Source organism: Panthera onca, chromosome E1 (assembly GCF_046562875.1).
Source record: "Panthera onca isolate mPanOnc1 chromosome E1, mPanOnc1 haplotype 2, whole genome shotgun sequence".
Taxonomy (NCBI): domain Eukaryota; kingdom Metazoa; phylum Chordata; class Mammalia; order Carnivora; family Felidae; genus Panthera; species Panthera onca.
This window is the reverse complement of record NC_138352.1, coordinates 4,286,088-4,305,000: the sequence shown is the minus strand read 5'-3', so window position 1 is coordinate 4,305,000 and position 18,913 is coordinate 4,286,088. Positions and strand designations below refer to the sequence as shown.

General features: G+C 48.7%; 1 protein-coding gene across 2 annotated transcripts in view; it reads left to right on the top strand.

The window, feature by feature from the left end:
• Window positions 1–18,913, top strand: part of RGS9 (regulator of G protein signaling 9) — a 73,418-nt gene that overhangs the window by 32,048 nt on the left and 22,457 nt on the right. The window contains exons 9-13 of one of the 2 annotated variants that reach the window (XM_078438244.2): window positions 2,291–2,362; window positions 11,006–11,035; window positions 11,769–11,830; window positions 13,792–13,905; window positions 16,217–16,332. In XM_078438244.2, coding sequence (XP_078294370.2) covers window positions 2,291–2,362; window positions 11,006–11,035; window positions 11,769–11,830; window positions 13,792–13,905; window positions 16,217–16,332 — 394 coding nt within the window. The remainder of the gene's footprint in view (window positions 1–2,290; window positions 2,363–11,005; window positions 11,036–11,768; window positions 11,831–13,791; window positions 13,906–16,216; window positions 16,333–18,913) is intronic. The other variant, XM_078438245.2, reaches the window with a different exon arrangement.

The following is an 18,913-nucleotide window of genomic DNA, read 5'->3' as shown; positions in this document are numbered from 1 at the left end:
AGGTGTTCTTGGGCGTCACCCGCTGGCACTCACCGCAGGGGGACCGTCTCTGCGGGCTTCCCGCGTGTGGCAGCGGCCCTGGGCACATCTGCGCGTCTCCTTATCTGCTGGCCGCCCGCCCACTGCAGGGATGTCTCCGCCCTGTTTCCTGTGAGCTGGCGGTCAGCTCTGGGTTATCTTCGTCGAGCACCCTCTTGTGCGCCAGAAACGGCATCAGCAGTGGTGACCGCCGTGGAGAATGAGCACTTGGTGCTACCCGACGAGTAAAGGAATGAATGAGTGGAGGCTGGGAGCCTTCCAAACCAGCAGAGGGAGAAAGGCAGTCCCCTGGGTGGGGGTGTGTGACTAATTGCCAAGGGGCTGCCTCGCCCACAAGACTGGAAGTGCCTTGAGATGCCATCTGGGGATGCCTCGAGGTGTCACGTTGGCCAGGGGCTCTCTGGGCTGAGCGCAATGTCAGCCATGGGAAGTGCCTGATAAATATTTGTTGATGGAAGCCCACGTGTGACAATTAGAGTAACGATGGCCGCTCCCTTCCCCTCTCTCTCTCTCCCCACCCACTTTCTACTTCTTTCTTTTTTCTCTTCCTTGCCTAGTCCGTGTGCCCAGTATCTGCCCCCGTGGTAGCCCGCTGAGCTAAGCTGGCAGATTTAGCAAGCGAAATAGAAGATGCCCAGTTCAATTGGAATTTCAGATAAACAGCAAATGATTTATGTCGCAAAATTTTTATGCTTATTGTATATTTACATTAAAAACACGTGGAATGTGTTTTTATGTAAATAACGAATCAGAATTCTTTGTTGTTTATCTGACATTCACACTTAACTGAGCACCATATATTTTATTGGGCAGTCATGCCTCTGAGCTAAAAATGTGGCGAATCCCATTGGGGTTGAATCTGATGGGGACAAAGTTCGGCAGCCTCTGGCGTCTGCATCAGGGTGGAAGGCCTGGTTAAGCACACATATGGAGAATTTGATGGTTGCCTGCACCAAACTAACAGAGAAGGAAGTGAAAGACCCAACTTGTTGGCCAAGGAATTGGGAGAGACCAAGCAAGATTGGCTGGAGAGTTGGCTGCCTGATGGAGAAGGGAACTGGTAAAGACTGAGGCCCGTTTGGGGCCAGGCCTTTACACACATGATCCTAAAATGGGTCCGAGCCCTTGCTCAGTAATAGCTACTGTCTGGTGAGAGCTTCACATGTCATCTTGCTAAATCCTCAACAAGAACTTGACAGGTAGGAGAGATCATCTCCAGTTCTCGGGAGGGGTAGCAAGTGTAGAGAGGAGAAATAGTTTCCAAAATCTTCCTTACAGCTAGGAAGTGGCAGATCCAGGATTGGAACCCAAATGTGCCTGACGGGAGCCTGGACTCTTCAAAGTACTGCACTGTAGGGTGGGGAAGGAGCACTCCCAGAGGAGTCAGAGTCCTATGGACAAATCCCAGTGAACTCTTACTGAGTTTGAGTTTTATCCCTCCCTCCCTCCCTCCCTCTCTCCATCCGCCTGCTCATCCATCCATCCATCCATCCATCCATCCATCCATCCATCCACATTGCCTTTCATTCATCCATCCAGCCAACCATCCATTCATCCATCCATCCATCCATCCATCCATCCATCCATCCATCCATCCACATTGCCTTTCATTCATCCATCCAGCCAACCATCCATTCATCCATCCATCCATCCATCCATCCATCCATCCATCCACATTGCCTTTCATTCATCCATCCAGCCAACCATCCATTCATCCATCCATCCATCCATCCATCCATCCATCCATCCATCCATCCACAATTGCCTTTCATTCATCCATCCAGCCAACCATCCATTCATCCATCCATGCATCCATCCATCCATCCATCCATCCATCCATCCACAATTGCCTTTCATTCATCCATCCAGCCAACCATCCATCCATCCATCCATCCATCCATCCATCCATCCATCCACAATTGCCTTTCATTCATCCATCCAGCCAACCATCCATCCATCCATAAATCTATCCATCCATTCACCCCCCCTCCCCCCCCGCCAAACATACACCTATCCACCCATCCATCCTATTGTGTTGGGTTCTGGAGATGCTGTGGTAGTGGAACAAACCCATGAAGCTTAAAAGCTCACCTAGAGCATCTTACGATAGCTTGTAGCACCCTGTGGGGTAAGCCATAAGCCCTTCTTAGCTCAGTCTCATAACTGGCAGCTTGGTGAAGACCCAAAGTGAATCATAATAAAGTAGAGGCTTTTCCAGTGGTGGTTCTTTTGTTGTTTTTATTCCATTCAGCCGGGAATGAACAATGTGCTGGACTATGGCCTGGACCGAGTGACAAATCCGAATGAAGTTCAGGTAAACCAGGTAGGTCTCTGCTGCATACTTTGGGCAGGGCCAAGGTCAGGTTCTTAGGCTGGGAAGGTGTCCGTATGTCTATTGCCTATTTTTGTCTGTTGGGGCAATGATATCTCCCCTTTAAGGCTGCCAAGAGATATCTTGTGATACCAGTGTTGGGAAGGGGGGAGGCCATGGGTCTTGCATGATGGGAGATGAGAGAATGTAGAGTGCAGGTCAGTGCGAATAGGATCTAGGTGGTTGGTCTTCAGACTTTTACGAGGCAGTTCCTTTGAAAATCTGATGAAAGTGGGGTGCCTGGGTGGCTCAGTCGGTTAAGCGTCTGACTTCGGCTCAGGTCATGATCTCACAGTTCGTGGGTTCGAGCCCTGCGTCGGGCTCTGTGCTGACAGCTCAGAGCCTGGAGCCTGCTTCAGATTCTGTGCCTCCCTTTCTCTCTGCCCCTCCCTGGCTCTCTCTCTCTCTCTCTCTCTCTCTCAAAAATAAACATTAAAATAAATTTAAAGAAAATCTGATGAAAGTTATGAACCCATTCTGCCCAAAGATGCCCAGACAGACATTTTGCACACAACTTCAGCCAGGTCCCAGATCCCCTGGAGACTAGAGGCCCCAGGCTCAAAACCCTTGAATCAACTTTGAATTTAAACCTTAATCCATGTGACCTAGAATGTCACTCTTTCTTTTGCAGCAACTCAGTAGGGTGGGGGCCTTTGCAAAGATTCTCTTAATGCTGTTAGTTTTGCAAGGACCCTTTTCCCAGATAGGCCACCATTTATGATGGATGGCCATTTTTCTATGACAATTATCTATCTATCTTTAAATTTCATTTATTTATTTATTTATTTATTTATTTATTTATTTATTTATTTATGAGAGAGAGAGAGAGAGAGAGAGAGAGAGAGAGAGAGAAACAGGGAGCATGAGCAGGGGAGGGGCAGAGAGAGAGGGAAATGGAATTCGAAGCAGGCTCCAGGCTGAGCTGTCAGCACAGAGCCCAACACGGGGCTCGAACCTACAAACTGTGAGATCGTGACCTGAGCCGAAGTCGGACGCTCAACCGACTGAGCCACCCAGGCACCCTGACCATTTTTTATTTAAAGAAATGCAGGGCATAAGCTGTTGAAAGAGCGAGCATCAAGCACGGCACTATCTTTGGGGCCAGATAATTCCTTGAGGGATTGCCTACGTGTTGTAGGATGTTGAGTAGCATCCCTGGGTGCCAGTAACTCCGTGCATTTCCCTGCCAGACTCCCAGTCCTGATAATCACATGTGTCTTCAGACATTGTCCAGGGTGCCCTGAGGGACAAGATGGGCCCGGTTGAGATCCATGGAGCCTGAAACCCACTTAAGCTCGTCTTAGACAGTTTCATTGCTCTCCTTCTAATGTCCTTGGGCAGCAAGGGGTCATTTTAGCCTCGCGTGTCACCTGTAAACCTTGGTGGTGCCTAAAGTCTTGAGTTGGGAGGTGGGGGGAATGTGCCAGAAAGGTAGAAGAAGGGACCTGGAACTCAAGATGGCTGTGGGGACCACCAGTGCGTGAGACAGAGGTTAGGGATGGGGTCCACATGGAGAGGGGGCATTGAGTTCCCAGAGAGCGGTGTCCCCTTGAGCATTGCTAGGTCCCTTGGTCAACAACTTAAAGTGACCCTTCCTTTGACACATATATGGCACTGTCAGCCTTCACAGCTTTTTCCACATTCCCATCATCAGACGACAGATAATTGCTGAGGCCTAGTAGGCTGGGTTGCTATGGAAACAGAATTATCAAGGAAAATACTGAACTGAGGTGGAAGATGTGCTTTTTTTTTTTTTTTTTTAAATGGATAAGTGGCAGTTCTAGAAACCTCTGTGGTGTGGAGGAGGGGAGGGCATGGGTGGAAAGTGCATCACTGTTCTCTGACCCTGGGCTGTTGGGAATTGGCTCACCTGTGCATGCGTGTGTGTGTGTGTGTGTGTCTGTGATGTGGGAGGCCTTTAATTCCAGCTCTGGGAGGACAGCAGAGGAGCCGAGGTCCTCTGTCCTCTGTGCTCCTTGGGGGTAACTTCAAGGAGCCTGGCCAGACCCCCTCCTCGCTGAGGAAGCATCTTTCGGCTCACGGGCGGTCGGGCCAGGAGGAGAGCCTGCCTTCTGGCATTCACCACCCACTTCTAGCCAGACGCTGGCAATACTCTCAGCTCAGAGTCAGAGAGCCAGACGGTGTGTGAGGCTGAGGGCTGTCTTCACCATGGGCATGTCTGACACAGGGGCTCTTTCACTTTGTTTGCCCTTCATCTTGTCTCTCTCTCTCTCTCTCTCTCTCCCACCAGCTCTCTTTGTCCTGTCTGCACTCTGGCTGCTCTGGAATATTCAGAAGAATAAAAAACCGTAATTCTCGTGCGAGCGGGGCCTCTCCTGCTCAGCCAGCCTCGGCGTGTTGTGAGGCCCGGCTGTGGCGGGGAATGGAGGCTGGCGCCATGTTGGATCTGTTGGCGACATTTCCCACCGTCTAACTGAACGTCCCCTGTTTTTCTGGGCTGATCTGCCCTGAGGGGAGAGGGTCACAAGAACGTGAAGTGTCTCCATGAGGCCTCGGGCTTTCAGATTGGTGTCTCATTTCAGAGAAGAGCTCTCGTTGCTGGTTTGAAGAGAGAGAGGCCATTTCTGAGAATTAGTGGATTCTAGAAAAGATACCTGTTTTCCTTAAATGGAGGCAAATAACCCAAAAGAAATGAACAGCATCAGGCACAAGAAAGAAAACTGTTAGGTTGGCAGGTGTCTAGGGCTCTGGGTGCCCCACCTCCTTAGGCTGGTGGCCTCTGATTGGTGTGGCTGCCCAGCCCTGGGGGGAACTGGCTGTGGGCCGAGGGCTGCACCCAGAGAGCGTGTCTTCTCTCGGTCCCATACCTTGTGGCACACTCAGCCCCCATCTTCCCTTTATTTCAGTGAGGTGACATCATGGCAGCCGGGCAGTAGCCAGGCCGTGAGCAGTGGGGTGCCCGGGGCTGGCCCTTCCTCCCCTGACCCCGACAGGGTGACGATGGTCCTGTCGTGATGAGGACCGGTGTGCCGTGCTGAAGAGAGCTTTGACATCAGGGTGAATCCCAGCCCTGCCTCTCCCTGGACATGTGATCTCGGATAAGCTTTTGAGCCACTCAAAGCCTCAGTTTCCTTACCTATAAAATGGGGGTAACAAGAGCCCCTTCCTCGGAGGATCACGTGAGCTCACTTACGTGAAGTGTCTAGGATGGTATCTATCACGTAGAGGTCGCTGCACAGACAGTAGCTGTCATTATGGTAGCTGCCGCCATGCTGTGAGTGGACTAATCTATGGGTCCTCTCGACCCTGGGGTGAAAGACAGAAATGTGGCTCCATAGGGTTAAATACTCTGCGCTTCAGAGCCCCCAGCCTGGAGCCCTCAGTGAGAGAAAGCCCCCATTTGCTCCCACCGACTGGGGACAAACGACTTTCTTCTCATGACCGGCGCCGGCTGGAAGGGGACCGCTCCGGTGGCTGATGTTGGCGGACAGCTCCCGGTGGGCCAGGCGTCCTTAAAATTCTTCATGCTTTCTTTGGACAAGGGGCCCCGCGTGTGCATTTTTCACCCGACCCTGCAAATCGTGTAATCTGCGCCTGGTCAGGAAGTCCGAGGCAGGGCAGGTGGCAACCTGGGATTCTTGTCTCCTTGGCCGGTAGCCGCCTCCCATCTCTAGTCTCGTCTGCTCTGCATTGACTGCGTCAGTCCCCAGACTTCCTGGTTGCTGACTTTTGACCCTCTCCCTGCTCTTAATGCCTGTGTTCCCCGATTCCTCATGGTTGTCCCCATCTTGTGTTTCACCCTGTGGCTTGCCAGACCCTCGCCTCTGTTTCTTCGTGTGTTCCTGCCTGGCTGCCCGATCCCAGGGTCCCTGCCGGCCCCTCCTCCTCCCTTTCCACCTCCCCGTCTGCAGCGGCCCCAGGGTCTCTTCAGGGCACGGCCTGATAATTGTCTGCAGCCAAAACCCGGGTTTTGAGGCCAGCAAGCCGGCCACAGAGCTGTGTAAACAGGCCATAGATGTGCCCCTATTTGGGTAGCTCCATGGGAGAAAAATAACAAGTTAGAATTCCAAGAATGCATGACATTTGAAGATTCCTGAGGCAGAGTATCTTCCTGTAGGCAAATGTGTCACTCGGATGAGGAATAAAGAAGTGACTTCCCACCAGGAGGGCCAACTATTGAGAAAGCAGGGGGTTTGTGCATGAATTACAGGGAGAAAAAAATGTTTATGTCTTATGTTGCCAGGAACAGGAAGTGGGTTTCTTTGAGTGGCTTAGAAATATGTGTGTGTGTGTGTGTGTGTGTGTGTGTGTATTTTTAATAACTTCATTTTAATGTTAAAAACATTTTTTAATGTTTTATTTATTTTTGAGAGAGAGAGAGAGAGGGAGAGGCAGAGAGAGAGGGACACACAGAATCTGAAGCAGGCTCCAGGCTCCGAGCTGTCAGCACTGAGCCCAGAGCAGGGCTCGAACTCACAGACTGAGAGATCATGACCTGAGCTGAAGTCAGACGCTTAACCGACTGAGCCACCCCGGTGCCCCTTTAATGTTTGTTTTTTTTTTTTAAATGGCCTTTGGCTAAGTAATAATGATATTGACCAGTTTATGAGATTTAGCAAATAAAAATACAGGGTGTTCAGCTGAATCTGAATTTCAGATAAACAACAGATAGCTTCTTTAGCATAAGTATGTCCCAGATATTGACGGGCACCCTGTCCTTTACCTTGTGATTGGGGTAACCCCATACCATGCCTGCTGTCAGCAGTAGTGTGTGAACCCCAGTCAGGAGCCCCTGGATGTTGAGCCTCTCCTATATGCCAGTCACCTGTGTGTATTATCTCATTTAATCCCCTCCCCCCCCCCCCCCCTTTTAATCCCCTTTTACAAGGGAGGAAAGAGGCTTTGAAGTGCTAAATAACTCATGCGAAGTCATATGGCCAATGAGTGACAGAACCTGTAATTGGACCTGGGCCTGATCTGAAAGTCCATACCATTTCCTAAGACTTACCCCTCTCCCCGAACTCTCTCTCTCTGTCTGTTAGAAAAGTTCAGAACCCTCTCCTGTACCATCCCAATGTAGACAGACCCTTAACAGGACAGAGGTACTCTTATATCCGTCAAGAGGAAGCTGTTACTTATTTTGAGAGAAAGAGAGAGAGAGTGTGGGACAGCGGCAGAGAGAGAAAGGGAGAGAGAATCCCAAGCATGCCCTGCACGGTCCGTGCAAAGCCCGACGGGGGGCTCGATCTCATGAACCACCAGATCGTGACCTGAGCTGAAGTCAGATGCTTAACCGACTGCCACCCAGGCGCCCCCGGAAAGCTATTTTTAAAGCTAGAAATAACCAGTAAAATCCATGTGGGAAACCCAAGGTAGAGGTGGAGAAGCCCCAGGTTTTGTGCTATTCCCAGAGGGTAGTCCTTGAAAGCAGAAAACTAACAGCAGACTGAACCACCGAGGCAGGAGCCCTAATGGGGTAATTAAAACCAAATAAAGTGAATTCAAATATGAAATATTTTTAACACACCGAAGACTGAGAAAATGGGCTCAGATTGAGAGTGTGTGTGAAAAGGATGAACTTGCAGGGACGGCTCCTTGGGGAGCCGGGAGAACGGAGAACGTCAGGCGGACTAGAATCTGGCTCATTGAGTTTTTGTTGCTGTGTGCTCAGGAGACCCGTGCTTGCAGGGAGTTTGACCTTGGGCCTGGGGCACTTTGCAGGAGGGCGTTTATGACTCTGGCTGTTGAACACAGGCCTCGTATGACCGCGATCCTTACCGTCATTAGTGGTTTTCTCCCCTTGAGCTTTCATGGGCATATAACGTATATGAATTTAAGGTGTACGATGCGATGCTTAGAAATAGGTATGAATTGCAAAACTGTGACCACCATGAGGTTACTTAATACCTCTGTGCCTTCACATAAGTATGGTTTTTTTGAGTGTGTGGCGATAACATTTAGGATCTACTCTCTTTGTCATCGTAGAAGTATAGACTACAGTATTGTTAATTATAGTCCCTGTGCTGTGTGTTAGCTCCCCAGAGTTTATTTATCTTGTAGCTGGGAGTTGGTTTTACTGTCATTAGTGTTGATTAAACAGTGTTTCCTGTCTTTCTGTTTCATCTTGTGATGGGGGCTTTAGCTCTCTTTTTGTTTGGTTTTAACTTAAATGGCCGGCCAGAGTCATTCTGTTGTGTAGCACCTGCCGCTTGAAGGCAAAGAAGGAACTGGTGAAGAGAGTAGGCTATTTTCTGGTTCTCCAAGATCACTCCTCAGCTTTGCAAAGGGAAGATCTAGGTTTGAATCCCGGCTCAACCAATTACCGACCAGGAGATATTGAGAAAGTTGCCCTATAGCATCTCATAGCCTCAGTTTCCTCAGCTGAAACTCAGAATGATGGAACCTGCCTCCCTTAAACTTTGTAAGGGATCAGGAAGATGTAAATTGCCTTGCATGAATTGCTACTTGGTTGCTATTATGCAAACATCCAGCTTCCGCTTTGAACACAGGGCGTTGGTAGACCAGTAGCTGTTATTCTTAGTCTACTTTAGCACACTTCTAACAAGAGACTCTGTATCATGTTTGGATGCCAAGCCACTCTGACCCCAGGGTCCTTTTCTACCTGAAATGAGAGTCTTCTAAAACAATGCCTCCTGTTAGGAGATAATGGGAACAGATAATAGGTGTGGTTACCAAAATAGGGACCATTTGGGGAGTGTCTCAAACATGTTAGGTGGAAAAATACTGTATTCTAATTTAAGCTTAGAATACATCTCCATTTTTCTGGGCCACCAAGAACATGGAAGCCATCATTTTTCTGATTGTTTTTTTTAAAGTTTATTTATTTGGAGAGAGAGAAAGACTCACTCAGGGGAGGGACAGAGAGAGAGAGGGAGAGAGAGAGAATCCCAAGCAGGCCCTGTGCCGTCAGCAGAGTCCAACTCGGGGCTCATTCTCACAAACCCTGAGATCATGACCTGAGCCAAGATGAAGAGTTGGATGTTCAACAGACTGAACCACCCAGGCATCCGTGTCTGATGTTTTTGTGAACATCTACTGTGCACCAGAAATTATGTTAGAGGCAGACATGGTCACCCTGCTCTTAATGGTGCCTGGCGGGTGATACATATGTGAAGTAGAATCACACAAATAAATATTTAATTACAGTTGTGGTAAGTGCTATGAAGGAAGAAGTCAGGGTGCATGTGAGTCCAAAATGGAGAGACCTACCTTTAATTTTCTGAGATAACTCTCCCTACTCCCCCACCCAGGAAAAAGGATGTCCTGGGAAAGCTCATTACATAAAAGCAATCTAATGAAGCAGAATGGAACCCAGCATGGATTAGAAAGGAGAGACAAGGATGTGACATTGTAGATTAGACTTTCCTTCATTCCTTGTCAATGGGCTCGTGGATCAGTACTTATTTTGCTAACTGGCTAGTGGAAATAGTGTCCTCCTTGGACTTCTGATTCTGTTTCCAGTGAAGATCTGGTTGTGTTAAGTTGCTTGGATGACAGCAGCAAGAAATTAAAGTATGGGTGTCAGTACCAAGCAGCCCCTGGACACAACCAAATCTCAAAAAACTGAGACTGGAATCATCAACTGTGCCCAGCTCCCAGGGGTTGCACCGAGCAGAAAAGTGATACTAAGGAAGCATGTCAGATTTCAGAGCATTTCAGTAGGAGACAGATCTGAATGGTAACAGTTTCCAGGAGCTTCTAAGACTCTATACACGGAGTCCCTTTTGGGAGCCAGGCTTTCTCTGCTCCATCTCAAAAAATCCAGAGAGAGGATGCCCTGCTCACCCCAGGCATGAGCGTGCTTTGGCAGCTTCAATGAGAGGATGGGGCCCGACATGATCTTCTACGTTACAGCTCAGCTCTGGGACTCACCTTCCTTGGATGCTGGTCTCAGGTTTTTTTGTTACGTACTTTATGTTTGGCCATGTGGCTTGTTTCTTTTCCAATTTGTCTCGGTCAAGTTGTTATGAATACCTGAGGAATGGAGGTCACCATTCATTCAAAGCAGTCTCCTGTGAGAAAAGAAAGAAACATTCAAGCCGCATACTTGCTTCACCGTCTTTGCGTTGCATTCTATTTAAGATGGCCCTGTAGGCACTATGGTAGATTGGGTCGAATCCCTGAACTTAGTCTTGAATTCATCTTGGCTTTTGGGAGAATGGTGTAAAGTTATAGTAGTATATTGGGCACCTGCATGGCTCAGTCGGGTGGGTGTCTGGCTCTTGCCTTTAGCTCAGGTCATGATCTCAGAGTTTGTGGGTTCGAGCCCCATGTTGGGCTTTTGTGCCGATAGCGTGGAGCCTGCTTGGGACTCTCTCTCTCCCTCTCTCTCTCTCCCCCCCCCCCCCCCCGACCTCAAAATAAATAAACTTAAAAAAGAAAGTTATGGTAGTAAATCATACCTGTTCCCTCACCAAAGCCTTAGTTGAATGAATTCTCCAGTGGCTGTATAGAATAGGGTGGAGGTGTCAGTGATGGGGAAATTCTATCTTTTAAGTAAGGAGAGGTGAAACAATTTTCTCCTGGGCAAGGATTTTTCTTTTTCAAATGGGCATTTGAACTATAATGACTTACTGGCAGCTGTTTAATGGTTTTTGCCTCTTTGTTTTACAGAAACAAACAGTCACTGCTGTCAGAAAAGAGGTAATTAGTTTCCCAGTCCCAGGGAAGTTTGGTTTTTAAATCCTCTCACAAATTGTATGTACTTTGGCTTTATGTTCTGCCCTCAGTAATGAAATGAAAAACCATGTGTAATGTTCAAACAGTTGTCTCCAAATTAATGGGCAGCACAGAATGACAAAGATTCTTTTGTAAGATCTACATGGATTGGTGCTGACGCTTGGGATATGAGACACCCTCAGAAGGCACAGATCTGAGGGACGTGGGAGTGAATGCCACAGTGTCTGCCTCCCCACCCCGGCCCCTGCTCCTACAGTTACGGGGACATTCAGAATCTGAACAGGCACACTACCTATTTTGGCAAATTTCATGACCAGGGCACAAGACGGAGCCCTGGGAAGCTTTGGCTGTTGAGGTTAGACCTGCTCTGTCAGCCAGGAGCACCTGAGGGAAAAGCCAAGCATCTGTCCCCATGTCTCGATTTAATGTTCCTTAGAACTTTTTGCGTTTTCAATTGGTGCCTTTTCTCAGACTGATGCATGATGGGCTGCAGAGGCCCCTAGTTTGGAGCTTGGGGTCACCTGTCTACTGTGAGCCTGTGTCCTGTTAGTACCAAGGTGGGTGGCTTGAGGGGATGGAATCGGGGGCTGTGACAGATAAATGGCTCCTGGTTCTGGAGGCCACATGGCAGTGCCAGTGTTAGTGACGCTCAAGGATGGGGAAGTTGGACGTCTTCTAACCACTGTGTCTTTTCCAGATCATGTATTACCAACAGGCCTTAATGAGGTCCACGGTGAAGTCTTCGGTGTCCCTTGGAGGGTATGTCCCTAATTAGTTGGTCTTGCTGAGGTTTGAACAAGAGGTGGGCAAGAGGAGAACTTTCCACTTTCAGGCAAACTTGAGCAGTCATGGGTTGACATAAGAGCCTAAGGAACTCTGAGGGACAAAACCAGTCCCTTGAGGATTAAGTTCCTGGTTCCTCAGTCTGTGTAAGTGTCCAGGTCTCATCTTGGGTTAGGCAAGATCAGGGATGGGGGTTTTTATACAAGTCTCGTCTTTCTTGGTATCCACTAAAGTGAGGATTGAGAAAGAGGGAAGAGTTGAAAGTTCATGAACTGTTCCTTGGGGCTCCATAGTGGCCTGTGTTCCTATCATTATTCACTTGAACTTATTAGAGATATTTGAGTTATGTTTACTGATTCAACGCACTATCAAATGTCCATTGTTAATCTTTGATTTAAAATCCAATGATGATAAATTGGAAATTTACATTTTATTTATTGAACATTCAGGGTACCTTGATCCAGTCCCTCATAGGATATTATTTAGGAGACACAAAAGGGTTTAGTGGCCCCCAAATGTAAGCACTTGTCCTTTTAAAATGTGGAATTCATTATAGGCCCACCTTACTAACTCTAAGATTTTCCTGCACACATGAAAATGGACTTGGCTTACTTCTGGGGGAGGGGGAGGCACAGTGTGACTAATCATTTACTTTGGCCGTGTAAGATTTCAGTAACGGTACTATTCAAGATGGAAGGCGTTGTGTTTTGTCCAGTGCCTTTCTTTCAGTACTGTTAGGGGTTAGTCTCTTCGAAAAATCTTTAAATGTCTTTTTTACCCCTTCCCCAATCCCTAGTTTGCAAACATACCACCTGCCTGATAAAATGTGCCCTGACCTCACCCATATTTTCCAATGACTTCTGACTGCAGCTCCGTCACAGATGGGAGTGGACCCCTATACTCAGTGGACATTCACCTTGGGTTATAATGATCATCCCTGTTTCATGACAAAGTAAAAACCATCTCCTCCGATGTTCCGGAGACCCGATCTAATGAAACCAAGCAGAAAGAACATTGAAGGAGACTCGAAGGCTGCTGGATACTTTTACCCCCACTTTCTAATTTTTATTTGTTTTTGTGCCTCGTTACCGTTGTATGACGTCATTTGTGTTTGGACCTGTGACGTGGTTTTCTTTTTTCTTCCCTTGAGTGGCTCCACTGTAGGGGTCTTGCTGAGAAATAGGAGGGTCTGGGGAGAAATGAAAGCAAGGGGCTCGAGTTCCGCACAGAACTCTACACCTCATGCTCGGGTGTATCTCTAGGGCGTGGATTCCGTTCTATCAAAATCTCATGGCTGTGGGCAGACTTCACGGCAGGTGTCTCATGTACACCGTGGATACGATTCCCCGCCTAAGGGGTACAGGCACAGCAGGCTTTTCCAGACTGCCCGAACACCGGGAAATGTGCTGGCTAAGAAGGTCTAACTCACATAGAAGGAATTAGTTCTCGCTCACATTTGCAAAATTGGGCTTTACACCTCAGTGAGCCCACAGGTTTTGGAGGATGAATGCATTATCCCGACAAAGGGTAGAACCTGACGTGGCAGCAGAATCTCAGAGAGACCATGGCTGCCTCATGCTTCCAAGCAGGTGCCGAGACGCTGGTTCGAACACGGGCACACGGCGTCGGCTTTGAATTTTGAAAATGCACGATAAAAGATAAAGAGGCTTTATTTTAATGAAGTAGGTACAGGAGAGAGGCTGCAAAGGGATTGGATGGGGAGACAGTGTATCATCTCCCAAGTAGAGCCGGGACCAGATCCCGTTGAATACCTGCCGTTCCCGAGGGCTATTAGAGCGTTTTTCTAAGAAGACAGTAATAAGTATGTAACCAAATCGATAAAGAGGAAGGAGGGCAGGCTGGTCAATCAACCTGAGTATTGATTTTGTCTCTTGGGTGTTGAACTTCTAGGAAATCCTTTTCCGTTTGCTTTTCAGGATCGTCAAATACAGCGAGCAATTTCTGTCCAATGATGCCATCATGTCAGGCTGCCTCCCTAGCAATCCTTGGATAACAGATGACACCCAGTTCTGGGACTTGAATGCCAAATTGTATGTATTTGATACATTGGTGTTTTTTTTTTTTTTAATAGGTTTTTGAGTTACAATTCACATGCTATACAATTCACCCAATTAAAGCGTGCAGTTCGGTGGTTTCTACTGTATTCCTAGAGTCGTGCAACCATCACCACAGTTAATTTTAAAACATTTTCATCACCCAAATAAGAACCCTTCCCCCCCTACCCCTCCTGCCCTAGGCAACCACGAAAGTATTTTCTGTCTCTGTGCAGTTGCCCACTTTGGACATTTCGTGTGAATGGAATCATATAACATGTGGTCTCTTTTTGTGTGATTAGCTTTTTTTTCTACTGAGCATAATGCTTTCAGGTTTTATCTGTATTGTATAGTGTATAATACATCCTTATTTATGGGTGAATATCATCCATCCAGGGATGATATTCACTGGAAAGATACACACTTTTTTATCCATTCATCGGTTGATGGACATTGGGTTATCTTGGTCTTTCAGCTATTATGAGTAATGCTGCTGTGAACACGCACGTACAGGGTTTTGTGTGGACGTATGTTTTCATTTCTCTTGGGTATGTACCTAGGAGTAGAATGGCCGGGTCAAATGGTAACTCTATATTAACAAGATACTGTTTTTGAAAAGAAAACGACCATCTCTATGGCTTTGCCTTTTCAACGTCTAATTAGAGAACAAGTAAGTTCCTGGAGGGCGGGGCCCTGCACCTGCCTTGGCAATCGTACCACTCACTCCGTGGCTCTGTTTGTGAGTTTTGAGCAGTTGTCGCTGCTGATTGGGCCTATGTGAGCCTGTTGTTTGCCAGAGGGACAAAGGCAGAAATGCAGGAGAGCATCGGCCAATGAAGGAAGAAGAGAAGGTGTAACGGTCACGTCAGAGGGAGAGGTAGAGGAAGAGGGGAGGAAGGAAGGGGCTGTAGGAGTGGATGAGGCAGGTGGGGTGATGGGGAAGATAGACAGCATCAGGTGCGTACCACAGTTTAGGTCACCACCGAGGCCATTGCCACCTAACGCATGAGGAACATTCAGGTAGCACAGATCCAGCCAGGGAAGCAGACATAGCTGGGAAATCCTTCCGCCTCCTCCTCCTGGCCCTGCTGTGGGGGCCTGATGGGTTAAGGGGGGCACTCATCTGGAGTTCGGGGTGACTTGTTTACCAATATCAACCACAGACCCGAAGACTCTAGAACCACCTTCCGGAGAGGCTTCCCTCCTACTCTGGGGGCTCTAGTTTGTAGGGTGGTTTTCCGGGGCCTCCGCCGGTCAATGGTGCCTGTTGAAAACAGGAAGCCTTGTTCTGAATGGTCTAGATCAGAAAGCCGTATTAAAATCACCTTGGGAGGCTTGACAACCAAAAGGTAAACAAAGCCCAATGTCTAGCTCTTACCCCCCCGCAGCCTCTTAATTGGCCGGGGCTACCCTCGTATACTCACCGGTGGTTTTGAAAAGCTCCCACTTGTTTTCATGAACAGCCGGGATTCGTGATACTGGTCTAGAGCAGTGTGGCTCCCAGTGTGGTCCCGAGACCCGCAGCTGCAACACGAGCGGGGAGCTGGTTAGAAATGCGAACTCTTGGGGTCGTGGACTTGGAAGCGTTTGTTTCCAAGGGGCTGTGCCGGGTTCTGGAGAATTTCATAAGGAATGGGAAGAAAAGCCGACTCTTTTCCTGATTTTCTGGAATGTTAGGCCTCAGCCAGCTGCGCTCAGATGTCCCACCTGGGAGCTGGGAGACCCTTCCAAACACGGAGGGGGCGTGGGACTTGCATGTTGGAGGATGCTTTGGGAGAGGGCTCATCAGTGACCACAGGGTCTACCTGGGGCTCGGGGCCTGAGGGCAGGTAAAGGAGGAACCACAGACTCCCTCCCACCAGATGCCGGTGGTGAAGGGGCGTGGGGAGGGGTGGCAGTGACCATAGCTCGCGTCACCAGTGCTGCTCTGGAAATCCTTCCTCTCTGGTCTGGTGTGGCAGCCTGACCGGCCCTCTGCTGGCCAGTCTCCACAAGCCTTGGAGGGCGCATCCGTGTTCCTTTGCCGGACTGTAAGGCTGTTGAATGTGGGCGTCCTTCTCGCCTCTGGGCCACCTGCTCTCCATAAGAGCCCCAGGGGACATGTCCGAGGCTGCATTTTCCTAGCGAGGGATCACTTGTATTGTACGTTCGTGCAGGGATTGAGGGGGGAGGATCGGGTTGAGCCCTGGGTGGAGGGACTCGTGAACTTAGGCGGGGCTAAAGCCCCTCTCCCCCAGCCGGGCCACCCCCTGGCACGGCCCCTGTCTTGCATTGTGTCTGGTGCGTTTACAGATCATCATCTTTGCAGGGTGGAAATCCCAACCAAGATGCGGGTGGAGCGATGGGCTTTCAACTTCAGTGAACTGATCCGAGACCCCAAGGGCCGACAGAGCTTCCAGTACTTTCTCAAGAAAGAATTCAGTGGTGGGTCTTTTGATTTCTTTCACACATTTTTTGTTTTACAATTTTTTACTTTCAGCAACACACCTGTTACGACTGTCTGGCAAAGCTTTCGAGGCTTTCTCGGTAGGTGTTTTCACAGCTCTGCGCCCACGCGCTCTTCAACAGGCTCTTCTTGGACGTGTCCTTTCCATCCCTTCCAAGGGGCTCCATAGTGGGGGGTAGGGATGAGGGGTGTTGAATCTACTAATGAAATCCGTCCACCTTAGCGTTACTCGCGTGTGCAAGGGCCCGGTCCCCTCTGGCCGCTCTCTCACTTCCTCACCCTGATTCTACCGTCAGAGTCCAAGAGTCCCTCGCCAAGCCCTGGCCAGGAGGGAAGCGGAAAAACAAGCTTTCTCTTTTTGTCCCGCAGCCTGCTTTCCTTCAGCTCAGTGCTTCTCTGCCCAGGCTGTGCCTTCGGTTCAGCTGGGGAGATTTTAAAAACACATCTGCCCGGATGCCTTCTCCAGAGGCTCCTTTTGTTTTGTTTTGTTTTTGGTTTGGGGTGGGTTCTCTGCACGTCTGAAAACTCCCCAGGTGATTATTCTAATACATGGCTGAGCTCTAGAACCGTCTCAGCACCTGCCCTCCTTCCTTCAGGGCCTTGGGAGTGTGCCGATTTTAGTGGAACGGGCGGGGCCCCGTTTTCTACTCCTGGTGTCTCAGAGACACACACTCTGGGTGTCCCTGCATGGTAGTAGGGAGGCACTGGTGACTTTTTCAAACACACTGCCCCGAGAAACACCTGGGAAAACGAAAGGCCAGATTAAAACCGGTTTCATCAGGCCAAACATTCAATTGGCTTCACCAGCTTTGGCTGAGATGTGTGCTTTTATGGGATTCGTCATCTGCTTACTGAATCCCCCCAGCCCTGCAAAGCATCCCATTTGAACCTCGCTTCTCAGCTGCTGGCTCCCAGGACCCATTTGTCCAGGGGGTTGCTCCTGAACTAATTCCAGGGGACAGGCCATTAGCCTCTTTGACCGCCTGATGCAGCGCATCACATTATAATGTGGATCCCTGACAATCCTCTCTAATCAAGCCTAATTGCCGTGATAACGGTAAAACCCAGAACAGATGATGGGAAAGGCAAGTGCCTTTAGCTGGGGCCCCTGGAGCAACCGGAGAATAAGAGGATAGGCTGCCATCTAGTGGCAAAACGACAAACCACACCCCCGGGCTGATCCCGTCCATTACTTAGTGACAGCGAGACCCCGTTGAAAAGACTTCCCTGTTAATTCTGATGGGGTACGTGGGTGGCTCAGTCAGTGAAGCATCCCTCCTGATTTCAGATCAGGTCGTGACATCACTCTCACAGCTCGTGGGTTCGACCCCCGTAGGGCTCTCTCTACCCCCCCACCCCGCAAACTAAAGAAATGTTAAAAAAAAACACCACCACAAACTTCCGGTGATTCCTCATGAGATTCCCAAGGCTTCAGATATAAACAGGGAAGATGAATCATTGGTTTTCTTATCTAATTAAAATTAAAAAAAAATTGAGATAGACTTCACATACCATAAATACACAGACCGTGTAATTCACATGCCATAATCCTTTCAAAGGGTACAAAGCAGTGATTTTTAGTACATTCACAAAGTCGCACAACCATCAACACTATAGAATCATAGAACGTTTTTGCCACCTCCAAAACAAACCCCTTACTCATTAAAAGTCGAGCCCTATTCCTCTCTCCTCCTCTGCCCCCCATTACTTTCTCCTCCACCCCTGCCCCCCCTCCCCCAGTCCCAGGTGACCACTCATTTATTTTCTATCTTCATGGGTCTGCCTGTTCTGGACATTTCCTATAAATGGAATTATACACTGTGTGGCCTTTTGTCTTTCACGCAGCGTAGTGTTTTCAGGGTTCATCTCTGCTATGGCGTTGGGCAGTGGTTCAGTTCTTTTCATGACCAAATAATACTCCACGGTGTGGATATACCGCATTTTGTCTATCCACTCGTCATTTGGTGGCCCTTGGGGTGGTTAAGACTTTTTGGCTATCGCGAATAATGCTGCTCTGCACCTTCATGTACACATTTTCGTGTGCTCGTTTAGTGTTTTATGGCAGTAACATATTCATGACATGAAATGTATCATTTTAACCATCTTTACAGGTACAGTTTGGTTCAGTATCTCCAACACTGCCGTTCAACCGTCTCCACCATCCGACTCCGGAACTTTTTCACCTTCCCCAACGGAAACTCTGTCCCCGTTAAACACTAACTCCCCAGTCTCCCTTCCCCCAGCTCCCAGCGACCGCCATTTTACTTTCTGTCTCTGTGAATGTGACTGTTTTAGGTACCTCGTATAAGTAGAATCATATATGTTTTTTTGTCCATTTGAACTGGCTTATTTCAAGGTGCATCCCTGTTGTAGCCCATGTTAGAATTTTATTCCTTGTGAAGGCTGAATCAGGCACCTGGGTGGCTCAGTCAGTTGAGCATCTGACTTCAGCTCAGGTCGTGATCTCAGGTTGGTGGGTCTGAGCCCCACGTGGGGCTCGCGGCTTTCAGCGCAGAGCTCGCTTCAGCTCCTCTGTTTCCCTCTCTCTCCGTCCATCTC